General features: G+C 38.7%; 1 protein-coding gene across 3 annotated transcripts; it reads left to right on the top strand.

Moving 5' to 3' along the window:
- The first annotated feature begins 5,446 nt into the window (after positions 1 to 5,446).
- Positions 5,447 to 13,402, top strand: LOC135100585 (putative mediator of RNA polymerase II transcription subunit 26). Of its 3 annotated transcripts, XM_064003622.1 has the most exons (6): positions 5,458 to 5,644; positions 7,113 to 7,260; positions 8,340 to 8,538; positions 9,730 to 10,662; positions 11,331 to 11,371; positions 12,664 to 13,402. In XM_064003622.1, exon 4 carries the CDS (start codon positions 9,787 to 9,789, stop codon positions 10,615 to 10,617), a length of 831 nt encoding a protein of 276 aa, XP_063859692.1. In that variant the 5' UTR covers positions 5,458 to 5,644; positions 7,113 to 7,260; positions 8,340 to 8,538; positions 9,730 to 9,786; the 3' UTR covers positions 10,618 to 10,662; positions 11,331 to 11,371; positions 12,664 to 13,402. The 3 variants fall into 3 exon arrangements, with proteins under 3 accessions (XP_063859691.1, XP_063859692.1, XP_063859690.1); XM_064003621.1 differs by lacking the exon at positions 8,340 to 8,538 and having other exon boundaries at positions 5,447 to 5,604; XM_064003620.1 differs by lacking the exon at positions 8,340 to 8,538 and having other exon boundaries at positions 5,459 to 5,644.
- Positions 13,403 to 14,651: the final 1,249 nt, after the last annotated feature.

Here is a 14,651-nt window from a genome sequence, read left to right as displayed (position 1 = left end):
TGTGCATCCTTGTTGGGTAAAACTCGTCCGCGTTGGAATCAGAAACGCCAGTCTTCATATCCTTCACTTGTCTCCATGAAACGTGTGCATGAAATTTGATGACGTCTTTACTGCGTTGTTTGTCCGCGGCTGAATACGGTTTCTAGAATTTGTATTACTATGACTGGAGAAAGAACAGCAGTGCGCTAGGCGAGGGAAATATTTCAGTCGAATAGTCGTGTCAGCTTGTATTTTCTCAAATACAGTTAGTCTTGTCCTTCTGAATCTTCGTTCTCGTGTTTCTAAGCCAGGGACAGTGTGACGCAGATTCTTCACGCCTCACCAATAGTCATCCTTGTCCTTCAGAGTATTAGCTTTCGTTTTTGCAAAGAGTATGACTCAGTTCCCTCACGCCTTGCCATTAAAGCGCGTATGTTACAACAGGGTGTTTTGTATTCATGGCCGTAAACTGTAGGTCGAATCATAAAGCTTCAATTAAACTCAGGCGAGACATTAATTGCCAAAACCGGACATCTCCACGCATCTCACGTCCCCGCCGCTGGTCGTCCTCCGCGGCAGTTTGGCTGTCTAGTCGCGATCTCGGTGCGCCACCCGGAGATTTATGAGTGCGAGAAGAGTGTGACAGACGTGGCAGGGGATGCAGTTTCAGCAATTAGGAGCAGAAATGGCAGTATATTACAGTAGGAATTGCTGTACGAAAATCCCTGTTGTATAAAGTTATCGGTTAGCTGATCCTCCTGCTAGCCCAGACATCTTGCAGTGGTGGCAGCTCGTGTACGAGTATGTTTCATTAGTCACGTGTTTATGGTTTCTCATAACACATAAGAACGTGAGAACATATTAAAAACGTAAGGAAAGGTATAAGGGGAGTTTCAAGAAGCCAGTATGCCCACATGAAGCAGTCCATATGTTTCTTATTAATGATACGATATTATTAATCTTTTCATCATGATCGATTTATTTAATAATAATTGTTATCTATACATTATATCTGTTTGTCAAGTTCCTCCTCCATGCTAACCAACCACTATTACCAGCATTAAGTAAGTGCAGTCATCTTGTTAGAAAAATGTTCATATTGTCACATGACTGACAATACAACTTAAGTAGCATGCATTACGAGTTCATAGTAATGCATACGTACTTTCTTTGTAGAAATGCTGCATAGTACTAACATGCTGTCGTGTTTCACGGAATGGCTCTCACTATATAACTTACAGTACGATTCTGAGCCAATGTTCAGTAATAAGATACAAAACCATTACTAGACGTACAGAACTGCAAATGATTCAGTGTTCAGAGTACCGATAAAAAAGTCAAATGTACACCTACATAATGACTGAGACATGACTGAAATTTAAATTTTAATGGCTGGTAATGACGACGAGAGGGATACAGAAAAGCAAGAGAGGAAAGGTAGCCATTGTCCATAGAGGTAGAAAATCTTAAATCATACTGCGTCTGATCACATTATAATTGTGGTGAACTGAAAGATGTCAGGTGTAAGTGATTCGAAAAGCAAAGATGGAAAAAGAATAAATGAAGTCAGAAAGATGTGAGCTGGAAAATCTTGCAATCTTATTTGAATGAGAAAATGTGGGACAGCGAAGGTTCCCGGAACAAAGGGAAGCTGAATAAAAGATCAAAAGATAATGTAAAATGTGCTGATAGGGTTTGTCAGAAGGAATGAAGATTTTAATTTGAAGAGACAAGAAAACACTGAAAAGGATGAAACGTGCGGTGCACATGTTTCAAGAAAAGAAGAATATGCATATCAAGAAGCTGAATGTAAGCATCGGAGTAAGAGAAAATATGTGAACTGTTGCATAGAGAAAAGATCTAAAGAATATGATATACAGAGATCTAACAAGAATACCCAGATAGTGCGAAGGGACACGTTAGGGAGTGTCGGTAGTATAAAGGCTACAACAACAACAAAAAGAAAATAAAAGAAAGGAAAAGAGATAGAAGGAAACAAAATGCCCAGACAGTGAGAAGGAGCACGTGAGGGAGTGCCGTTTGAAAGGCTACACTCCCGGGGGAAGAAGAGAAAGAGGAGGAGGTATGGTGGGGAGGAGGAGGAAGAGGAGTAGGGATGCGGGTGGCAGAGTCAGTATTTAATATGAGGGGGAGGGGCGCGCTCCCCCCCTCTTCTTGCTTGCATTATTTCCTTTCTTTATTTTTTTTTCATCCCTTGCTTATTTTTGTATTCCATTTTGTTATATATATATATTTTTTAAAGAAGAAAATTAATGGTTGTCGAGTTTTCTGTCTATTTATTTATTCTTCTCCTTTCTCTTCTCTCTTCGTCTACCTCCTCCTCCTTTCCTTTCCTTTTCCTTCCTACATCTTCACACTATGAGAATATACACGAAAAATTATATACTGGTTATGATGTGTGTGTGTGTTGTAACGACCAGACTAGAGCGTCATTAGTGACTTAAGTGGCTGTTGATTAGTTACCGTGGTGTAGTGCTAGTGGACTGACATTAGTGGGGAGAAGGGTGAAGGGACCAGGAGTAATAGTAGGGAATTGGAGTGGGGAGTGGGGAGGCCAGAGATTATGTCACGATGTGGGTGGGGAGTGGGGAAGTGAGGAAATATATTAAGTAGGGAGTGGGAAAAGAAGAGTGAGGAAGCTAGGATATATCTGTTATTTGATATATTTTCTTATAACAAATCAACTTTGCTGGCAGACCGTGTGTGTATGTGTGTGTGTGTGTGTGTGTAGGGCGGGTTGAGGGACAGTGTTGTGAGAGCAGGTGACAGTGGCGGTGGTGGGAAGGGAAGAAGGATGGAGTGTTTTGGTCGACACTGGTCTGTCTTGCCACACACACTCTAGTTACCAGTGTTTGTATATTCCTGCAACTTCTTCCTGCATCGAACACTACCAAGGAGCACCAGAGAGGCACGACTACCTAAGGTCAGTGAGATGGTGCCAGCTTCGCCTCAATCAGCCTTACCTCCTTCACCATAACACTCATCTTCCCGCGGGCTGTAGTGTCTTTAAATTGTTATTTAAACTTTATTATTCGTTATTTGGGTATTTTTTGAGGTTATTTATTTATTTTTAGGTTTCTTTACGTCTGACTTTGGAAACAGCTGGAAATTTAGCGAAATATTAAAGGGTCGTCAATATGTAAACAACCAGCTGAGGTAGAGGCATTTCTGTTTATCTCTCACTTACCGTAAGCCAACCATGTCAAAATAGAGCCACATGTCTACTTGAGTGGGATGACAAGGATAGGGAGGTGGCAGGAAAGAGCAGGAGGGGTAGGATAAGAGGCGGGTAAAGTGATTTATCTTGAAGTAGTGGCACACACACACACACACACACACACACACACACACACACACACACACACACACACACCACCACCACCACCACCACCACCACCAACAACAACAACAACAACAACACACGGCCAAAATCAGTCGAGAAATAAATAGATAACTCCAAAATAATCCCAAATAATAAGTGAGAAGGAATAGCGGCCATCTTTGTTTTCAGCTGAGGTCCCCGAGCCGCCGTGATAGTTTGTCAGAGTCTGGCCAGATTCCAATATTTTTTTTTTATTTATTTTCTTAACTTCTATATATGTCTTAAGTAACTTTTTCATTTCTTTTTTTAATATCTAATGATCTTTTAAGTGTTTCCCATATGTGTGTTAGAGGAAATAGGTTGATTATAGGTTTGTGTCTAAATAAACGTTGTTTTTTTCGGCGATTTTTTAAATATCATACACTTTTTTTTTTTTATTTGATTGTTTAGTTAAGATTTTATTGCTTCCAAGAATTGCTTATGTTGTTTTAAGTATATTTTGTTCCTGTTCAGTTAAATATGTAGACTTTAAGAGAGATTTATAGGAATGTTTAAAAGTTGAAAAAGTGAGGTTCTGTATTATTATTTTTTCTTTGTTTCAGCTACCAGCTAACTTTTGATTATTTTTAAGAATAGCTCAGATTTTTTTTAAGTGTTTTACATTCTTGATAAATCAGGTTTGTGGAGTTTAGAATGTTTTTTTTTTTTATTGTGTTTATATTCCAATAATTTTTCAATTATTTATTTTTTTTATAATCTTTATTATTACTGAGGCTTGAAATATTTGTATATGCCCGGTATTAGTTAAAGTACATGGCCTTTCAGAATATATAAGGCATTCCGGCCTAGCTCCATTTTTGCGAGTGGTCAATTTCAAAATGAAATACGTTACCTACGTAAAACAGTTGTGAGCTGTGACGTCATCAGGAACACGGGACTCTCCCTGCTCCAGTCTCTGTTCGTCATTATTAGGGTAAATTCCATTATTTTTCAGGTGTTTTAATCTGTTCCTAAACTCAGGCGTGTAGATAGGAGTAGTAGGAGTAAGAAAAATAGGAGAAATAGAGGAGGAGGAGGGAGAAGAAAGAAGAAATGGAGGAAGAGTCGGCAAAACAGGAAAATGCCAAGAAGACAATATTTAGCTAGTTCTCCTTCCTGCTCTGTCTTTCTTTGTAATAATTGCCTTAGCTGAGAGTACTGTATTTTTATTATTATCATTATTAATATTATGTGTTTGGTTGTTTTAGTTGTGTTTGGGTGTGTTTAAGATGTTTTAAGTATGTTTTGGATGTGTTTTTGATATGATTTGGGGTGCTTTAAGTGTATTTTGGTGTATTTTCAGGGGTTTTTTTTAGATGCTATTGGGTTTGGAAGTGTATTCTAGCTGCTTTTTGGTGTATTTAGGAATATTTTATGTGTGTTTGGGGAATATTTGAGTGTGTTTTGAGACTTTTTGCTTGCGTTTTGCTGGTGTTAATTTTATTTTGGAGTGTTTTAAGGTATTTTTGTGTGTTCTGAAATTATTTGGGGTGTTTTTACTGTGTTTTGGGGGTGGTTTTGTATATGTTGGTGTGATTGGGGTTGCTTTGGCGTTTTGAGGGTGTTATAGGCATGTTGGCAATAATTATTGGGGGTGTCAAGGTAGAGGCAGGGTGCTTGAGGTATGATGAAAGATACTGTGATGTTTTGGGGAAGGGCTGCGATGCTAGAAGGTGTCAGGGATGTTATAACGTGCGTTGTGATACATGGAGCTTCTAGATACAAGTGTGGGGGGGACACTGGGGTCAGGAAGGGGGTACTGAGGTGTAGGAGTACGAGCAGTGGTGATACTGGAGGTAGCAGAGGTGGGGACGAATAGGGTAGGGGGATGTTAATAGAGAGGTACACAATAGATAGGCAAGCTTCATGTGCTGCGAGAAGTTTGGAAAAGAGTGGTTGTTCCGAGCATCATGTATGGTATGGATGTGATTGCATAGAATGAAAATTAACTAGAACAGTTAAAAGTAGTAAAGAATAGAGTAGCAAGAATGGCACTGAATACACCAAGTTATGCAGCGATAAAAACTTTGAGGGGAGACAAAGAATGGAGTACTTTAGAGAGAGAGATATGTAAAGGCAAACCTAGGGCTATATTAGATCAAGATCAAGATTCAGGAAGGCGTGAGTCTTGCGTAGTACTTCTGCAGTCAACATCGTGGAGAAAGAAGAAAAAATAGTGTCATTGTGGTGTTTTCGCTGCACAGAACAACAAGGAAACCACTATTTCACTACATGCAAGATAGGTAACAGCAAACCCAATAATTACAGTCCCACAAACAAGAGGTGAGCCACAAGTTGAAACACTGGCTGCTACACCAGACTTTCAGCTTAAGGAAATATAGCAGTTTGATTAATCATTATGTCATGATATTCATCCTTTAGATTTATTATATTGTAACTTTGTGGCTTGTCCTCCACAAGTATTCACACAAGCAGCTCTTACATGATTCACCTTCAGCAGAACACAAAACAGTGACAGCAGTACAACAATTCTGTGTCCCTGCCAGAGATGAACTATGATTGCTGCACAGGGAAAACTGGTCACTTGAATGATTAGATTTCTTTGCTATTCTACATAGAACACATGCTGCATGTGCAGTGGAGACTTTATCAATTAAACTATGTGAAGTGAGCAATTTTCAGCTCTAATTTGCCATAAGATATTGTAATCTGAACTTATTATAGTATATATATATATATATATATATATATATATATATATATATATATATATATATATATATATATATATATATACTGTAAGCTAATTTTCTTATATTGTTATTGTGATTACGATTATTATTATTATTACTTTTTTATTTATCATTTATTTATTTTATTGATTTAAGGCACTTCTTGTCCCCTTTTGTCTTGTTGGGATCTCTCTTTTGGCATCCCTATGTGTCTCAGTCATTCACAGTTTGCCTCTCTGGCCTGGCTGGTCATGGGTTCTGTGCTCTACACTCTGTATGCAGAGTATGTTGATATATTGAAGCCAGTCTGTGCAGTTTCTTTGACTTGCAAGAACAATCTAAATGAACTTGAATTTATCCTCTCTATACTCATCTAGTACTCTCAGAGCTTATTGAAACTTAATTGAACAACACAATTGAATCCTCCTTGGGATTCAATTGTGTTGTTGACAATGTCAAATTCAAAATTTTGATTCTGTCAAGAGGTATCGGCAAAATACTATAATTTATAAGGCAGAGCACGGGATGATGCCAATATCAATTTATTTCGTAATTATCAAGTTTTTAGTGTGAATGTCTGTTGATAGTGATTATAGGGGTTAAGGTTATTTGAGTTTAGATATGTAAGTTTTTGTGTCAGTCCATCTTTAGGAATGTTATTGAAATAGTGAGAAGTTGGTCTTACTGTAGGATAAAGGAGCTGCAAGAGGGAATGGCTGGCAGTCAGACCTTTAGTAGAAAACTTACACTAGTAGAATCTCTACATGTTATCAGACTGAGGTGATCACTAAAGCTTGAGTGAATTTTAGTTATGAAAATATGATTTGTTCAGTGACCTCTGACCTCCCAGCTCTAAAAAAATATCTGAAGCAAATAAGTCTATTTTGTTGGACTTATTTTATGACATAGATATTGCTTTTATTTTTTTATATTTGTCACCAATGAATGTTTTTTCTCACTGTTCTATCAGTACTGATTCTGAATTACTAAAGTAGCATAAGGAACTACATTCTTTATTTAATATGGACAAGTACTTCATCATTCTGACCTACTTCCAGGTCATAACACATCGTAGAACTCATCCCAGAGCCAGTCTAACACAAGGCACAAGAAAATTCTTGGAAGAAATAAACTGAACCTGTGAAGGCATCATCAGCACCAGCATCTCTTAGGGTGGCTCCAATGCACACATTGGGTTGGCAGTCAGTGAGTGTTGTCATCTCTTGTAATCACAGAATATCAATGTAGTTGATAAAAAGGAAGACATCAAACATACTTTCATAAGCACATTTGTGTATAGGGTGTAATGCGAGTTTCTGCAAATACTGAAAGAGGTGAAAGAACGTGTAATTCTAAGTAGAAAATGTTCTATACACATATGCATTTTAAGGCTTTGTTTACCCATCAGAGGAGTTGAAAATGTATGGGACTCATGGGTGTATGGGTGTGCTCTACATGTAGCCATGAGGTGATGGTTGCATTGTCACAGCCTCGGAGATGCCACTTGGTCAAATTACAAATGGTTTAATCTTGTTTTTTGCAAGCTGTGGAATATTACAGTATCTTATAACAAGACAGATGGTATGAAAAAGCATGTAACTTACCGATAAGCATTATACAACAACATTATTGTGCTGATTAAAAGTACTCCTGTAAAATGCTACATGGCATCATCGAAACAAGGGAGGAGGCAGGAGTGACTCCGAGCGACCTTGAAAACTGCAGAGTGATGGTGCCACATAGGATTTTACGGGAGTATTTTTAATCCATGCAATAATGTTGTTGTGTAATATTTTTCAATATCATTTGTCTTGTTATATGATACTGTAATATTCCATAGCATGCAAAAAATAAGATTAAACCATTCGTAATTTGAGCAAGTGCCAACTCTGAGGCTGTGACAATGCAGCTGTCTGTCCGTCACCTCATAGCTATATGCAGAACACACCCGTGAGTCCCATATGTTTTCAACTCCTCTGATGGGTAAGCAAAGCCTTAAAATGCATATGTGTATAGAACATTTTCTAGTTAGAATTACACGTTCCTTCACTTCTTTCAGTACTTGCAAAAACTCACATTGCACCCTGTATAGTTGAACTTACTTTTAATGTGATAATTTTCCCTTGCAAGGCCATTGTGTTAGAAGGACTTTAGGAGCTCCTTATTTCCTTTTGCATTCCTAACCCAAAGCTTATTATTGGTGAAGTTTTGGCTCCAAAAAATGCAATGTAGTTGCTCATTTACTTTAATGGCCTTCCTTATCACTGTCTTTTCTCCATCTTCAGGCCTATTATAATGTTCAGCTTCTCATCCAAGGTGAAGTGGCTGGGTACTGGAACCAGGGTTACAGCATAGTAGTTAGGGATCTACATATGTGCTCTATGTGGCTGTGCTGCATAATGTAACACTGACCATACAAAGGAAAAAAAAAAAGAACAACTTGTATAGCGTTATGCATAAGGCTGAGGCAAGAGTGCACACCAGGTTGGTTGTTAGTATTTACTCATTTGTGACATTTTAGTCCTTAAGTCAGGTTATTTGAAATGATGACTTGATACACTTAATTCAGCAAAAAGAGTCACTCTGTTTGAATGGGTGACCCATGAGTCTTACTCACGGGTGAGCTGCCAAGAGGTGGTGGCAGGCAGATGCGTGTTTTGAATTTGAAAAGGTTGTGTAAGATGTTCCCTGAATTTTTAGGTTGTGTTATGTGAAAATAATGTTACAGAAATTCATGTTATACAAAAATTGGCTATCAGCTTAAAAGGAAAATTATTGTATGGTACAGAGGAACCACAGCTGTCTGGCATCCATGGAGGCTGTTCATTCCATTTGATTGAATTTTCTGGTTACTTGGATGTTGATATGTAAATACCATGGTTTGGACTGCCCTGCATCTGGTAAGCATTATGGTACACACTGTTCCCTTTTTTAACATTTTAGGGGCATCATTTTGACCAACAATGTATTCTAGTCATCACTCAGATTGAATATGGAGAGGAGGTGGTAGGGCATATTGACTAATGGATGCCAGATTGTAAATATACAAAATTGATGGCATCTGTGTGAATTTTAATGTGTAGTGTTTTCTCCACAATACCATGAGCTCCTTGAGCAGTGAGTCAGCATCTTTTGTTTTTAGTAAGAAAGCTGTTACACAGATGTAATTTTGGGTGTCTGCTGCTGTGCACATGAGTTATATGTTAGTCAGTTGATTGATGATCTACCTGGCAACATTTGATAGCCAGTGTATATATGTGATGCTATAGATGATCTTCCTGGCAACAGTGGATAAACAGTGTATATATGTGCTGCTATAGATTGCAAATGCTAGGCATGATGCTACGTTCCATCATTCTTTCTGTTCAAAGTACTTTTCTGTCTGAAAACATTGTTGTTTGAGTATTTCTCAGCTGACAGAGCAGTCACTGTAAACATGGAATTTTGTCATCTTGACAGTGATGAATAACTTTTTTTTTCATCACAAAGTAAAGATATAATTGACTGTTAGAATGGTAAGCTCATATCTTGTCAAACTTTTTTGCTTTCTTTAATAATTCTAAATGATGTGATATCCAATGATGTGTTATTTTTGTTTTGATAGAAAAGTAGATTTTGCTTTCATGAGATATATTTCTGAAGTGCCACAAAACTAATGAACATCAACCATTGCAGGACCAGTGAAGTGTCAATTGAGCTGAGTCAGCACCATCCACCTGGCTGAGGCTCACCATGGATCATCCCCAGAGAGATGTGTCCAGGGAGCAGCAACAGAATGACCAGCCAGAAGGGAGTCTCTCCACCCCCTACACAGATGAAACTGATGCAAAACCCAGCACAGTAGAGGGACAGCATCAGCATCCTTCATACTTAGAGCAAGAGGAAACAGATCTGAAACAAACACAACTTGTGCAGGATTTGCCAGCACAGAAAAATGAAGTGATGCCAACACAGCAAAGTCAAGAAATACAAAAGCAAGAAGACCACAGAAAAATTGCACATCAAAGCCAAGAGCTGGCAGCACATGATAACCAAGAGCAGCAGATCTCCATTGCAGGCCAGGCCGATCAGTCACTCTCATCCTCAGAGCAACACCAAATGAAACAATTCACTCAGAACCAGAAGCAACCCCAGAGGCTCCAACCCTCAGACAAAGACCAGCAGCAGCGGCAGCAAGAACAGCAGATCAAGAAGCTGAAGAAAAAGCTGGTTGGAGAGAACCAGGAGCGCATCAATTTCCTGGTCCAGGCGTCCCAAGCCATGGGCCTCACAGCCGACTCATCTGGTGGAGTCACAGGTCAGCGGGCACTGGCAGCTCAAGTGGGCAGCCTGGCCAGTGCTGTGGGGCGCCGCTGTGTGCTGCGCCTTGCCCCGTCTCTGAAGCGCTGCCTGTGCAAAGGCTGTGGCACAGCCTTGGTGTACGGCCTCAATGCCCGAGTGAGACACCGGTCCCGGCGCCAGAAGCATCTGGTGGTGACCTGCCTCACGTGTCACACCATCAAGCGCTTCATCAATGACCCGAAGCACCGGCTGTGGTTTGAGCAGGAAGAAGCATTGACGTGAAGCAGTGGACCAGGGAACAAACTCTTTCCCACCATGAACACTCAGGTAAGAGGAGTAGGATACCTCAATGTTTATGAGATGGGCATCTTGTCTCTCCCTTGTCTGTCTGAGTTAACTAGTGTTCTTCTTAAGAACCAAATGATAGATGATAAAAGTGAGAGGGGATGTCATAATGATTACAAGCTTACGCCCCAGAACAAATGAGAGATGTAGAGTGCTTCAGTTAGGTATATATCTAAGAGAGGGATGAAGTGAGGAGGGGGTTAAGTATGCAACATCCCATTCGTAAAAATATACCTGAGGCAAGGCATATAAATACATACATTGACATTCACAACCTTTCCTGTACATCTTAACTTCTACTAGTCTAATTGATAGCAGTGCATATTTGATTTTGCCTGTTAAGTTTTGTCTTGCATTACCTGTGTGTATTGCAGTAATGAAGCATGTTACGTTAACTTAGTTGTATTGAAAGGTGTGAAATTTCTTAAAATTTTTGTTGATAGACTGGCAAATTAACAACTTGTCATGCTTTATTTTTACAGATACACAGCATACATCTTCTTATACTGTACATTTATCCCTCAAATATATTATAATTTCAGCTCTTTTTACCTGCTGTGTTCCTCTGTTTATGATGAGTTTCATAATCTCTTAGAGTATAATAGTGTGCATCTCACTGGGATGATCTTAAAATTTGCCTTTCCTTTCAGCCATATGGAAGCTGCGGATGCCAAGCCATTTCATGTGTAAGGTATGTACTATTCATTGTTATCTGTACCAAGGGTGAGACTAAATGGTTTGTATAGCTGTTGGTTAAAAGAAGGGTAATTCATCTTGCATATGTTGAGTTGGTATATTAGCTAACATTTTTCGAATTTTGGTTAGGAAAGGATGTATTGATTTTTAATTCTGTGCTATGGAGGAAATTTAGCCTCATTTCCTTTCACTATACGGGTACTACTCTAGATCCTAATGCGCCAATACTTTACCTTTCACCTTGTCTTTCTGTTCAAATACATTAACTAAAGAAAAGCTGTAGAGAGCACAAAGAAGGATTAAAAGAACACTGTTTAACATTGTTGTTTTGTTTGATCTTTGTTTAATGGCACTTGTGAATGTCCAGAACATGATTTTGAAGTGTAAACAATAGTTGGCGGTGGATTCCTTTCCCCTTTCTTGCACTCCTGTTCTGCTCTGCTTCCTAAATTCCCTTGCTGTCATGCTTGCCTCCCATAAGATAAGAATGCAAGCTATCTCAATTTCTTTCCTTACATGTATTTATAGTCATCATAAAGCATGCATTATGAAACAAGGGGCTCAATAATGATGAACACAGAGATGAGGGATATGAACACACTTGGACCTTGCATACATGAGCATTTTCAGCTGCGTGTTTCTGCTGTGCTGTAGCAAAGTCACTGGCAGTATAAGGAGGTGGCCACATGCTGCTGTGTGTTTGCTCTGCCATGCGGTGAAGAATGCTAAGTGTATGCAGGATAATAAATTGGTTGAAAATTGTCTGTGTTTGCAGGGCCTTAGAGTGAGATGTCATTCTGTTGTTGTGTGATGGACATAAACCCAAAACTATGCATATTATAATTAACAATAAAAAAACATGGCTGTGAACAAAAGTTTTTAGTGCTGAGTGCCACAGAGTTGAGAGCATGCCGCTGATTGAGGTGTGTATAGGTGTACATGATCCACATTCACACATTATGACAAATTCTTTATACTGCTTCTTTTTGGTGTACTTATTTTGAAACAACCAGCTCTGTTGTTTACTATGAGAACTTTACTCCCTGTCTCCATATCCTGACTGCACTATCTATGCTCTCACCACATAAAATCTTTTTATGTGTTCCCCCTCCTCTTGTCTTGTATTTTTGTCCTTTTTTTTACTGTCAAAATCATGGTCCTTCTGCAGAAAAGTTATGTAGTAAATGGTCTTGAATGGGTCCTTATTGGTGCTGTGCATAGTTTTAGTAATAGAATCTCCTCTGCATTGTATAGGAGTAATGTATTGTTTTTCTTCCCTCATCTTAGCTGATGTAGGGGAGTGCTGAGTCAAACACTAATCAACAACAACAAAAGGGATTCAACAGCCAAGACCAACACCAATACCAGATAGTTTTGGCAGAATCATCATTGCAGGTGTTGTCTGAATCCTGGTTATTGTGATTGTGGTTGAGAGAAACTGTCAAAGGGAAGCTATTTTAATGAAGAAAACATTCCCTCTATAATATCAACTTAAGAATGAGATTTTGAATGTGTCAAACAAGAAGATGATTTTCATGAAAGCTGTAAAGACTTTAGTGTTCTAAAGTTTTGAGTCCAGTGATTAAGGAGGAAGTGAAGAAAGATGCCTTGTGGATGATTCAGTATTTATTTGTTTTGAAGCAACTCTTAGAGAAATTCCTTCTAGAAGCAAAGCAGCAGTCTTGGTCTGTGTAGAAAATACTGTTGTTGAGTGCTTGGAGTGGTGGTCTGATGAGCAGTGAGCGTGTGTGAGTGTGTGTAGACAAGTGGCTTGCACAGGTAGCTCAAGAAAGAGTCTATCCAAAGATTTGTCAGAAGTCAGTACTGTCCATGTGACAGTGTGTTGAAGGCCATGTGCCATGCTAGCCACAGGAACCCATCCAGTTAACTGGGTGGTGAGAGAAGTTTAGTCACATCTTCAGGGTAGAAACATTGTCCTATGAATTGGCACACATACGTGTCTTGTTGGCTGTGATAGTACATTGTATCAGGCTTCTGGTGCTGACATAAACTTGTGTTTCATAGATTTTTTTGTATTACTTATGCACCCTTTTTGTAATATAAGAATATACATAATAGTAATGTTAAACTTTGCTATCAGTTTTCATCAGTTGTTAGACCTCTTTTCCACAATAATGTCTCTCACTTGGCTCATGAAGTCAAAATTTTTCCATTGTCTCAGCAGTTAGGGTTGCATCATTAGAGTGGAATGTGTAGGTTGACTAGTACAGTAAGAGAACAAACATTAAAGAAAGTGAGGTTTTATCTGTAATTGTGACTATACTGAAATCACTTGCATTTTATGAAGGTACTTGAGGCACATAAGGAGACATTAGAAATGAGTTGCCTTGAGGGCTGATGGATGTGAGGCAAATGGTTGTGATTATCAGCAATTTGGAAATATGAAGGAAATGAGGATTGAATATGGAATCCAAAGACCAAGATTAAATATAACAACATGATTATGCTGTGTCATGTAATTTGCATAAAACTGGTGTATGATAGACCTACAATAGAAAGATACTTTGAGGTGCTGTAATGATTTTGTTATGTTAAAGGTTTAAAAATCTCATCCAGCCTTTGGGTAAGATCATCAGTCTTGTGTTCTCTTGGATTTAGGAACATTATGTAAATGGGAACTGGCCATGATTATGGTGCTCTTATCATAAACAGTAGACCTAGCAGTTATTTTGGTAGAAAATTTACCCCTCCATGAGAAAATAGGAACTTTCTCATTAAATTATAGTGCTAGAAAATAGGATGCTAGTATCTTGAGGAAAGGGATCTGGGAGTCGAGAGTGATGTGAACTTTCACTTAGCTTCAATAAAGAAAGCATTGGTTGCCTTACCCATGACCCACTGAGGTGCCCAGGGTATGATGTTAGCCTTCAGCTATGATATTTTAGTATGGAGTACAAATAGCCTTATTGCATTTATTCTTCTCAATAATATTTGACACTCATGTTTGATGATTTTCTTGCCAACACTGTATCTTGTCCCTTGGGATCTTATCCTGTCTTCTCAGTATTCCTTTCCTCTTTGCTTCTGGGAAGTTTTTATTCCCAAGTTTTCTTCCTTATTCTTCACTCCTTTAACAGTCACAGAGATATTAAACATCAACCTCATTACACTCCTTTCAGTACATTTCAGCCTCCTATATATCATCTATTTTGATGGGACAAGTTTCTTAACTATAAAGTATTGCATTTCTTGCACCATTATATATGCTCCATCTCCTTTACTCATGGATATTCTATTCTTTGGGGAATGAATAC

Source organism: Scylla paramamosain, chromosome 5 (genome assembly GCF_035594125.1).
Source record: "Scylla paramamosain isolate STU-SP2022 chromosome 5, ASM3559412v1, whole genome shotgun sequence".
Classification (NCBI taxonomy): Eukaryota; Metazoa; Arthropoda; class Malacostraca; order Decapoda; family Portunidae; genus Scylla; species Scylla paramamosain.
Note: the sequence above shows the minus strand (reverse complement) of the source record. Positions and strands in the feature narration are given on the sequence as shown.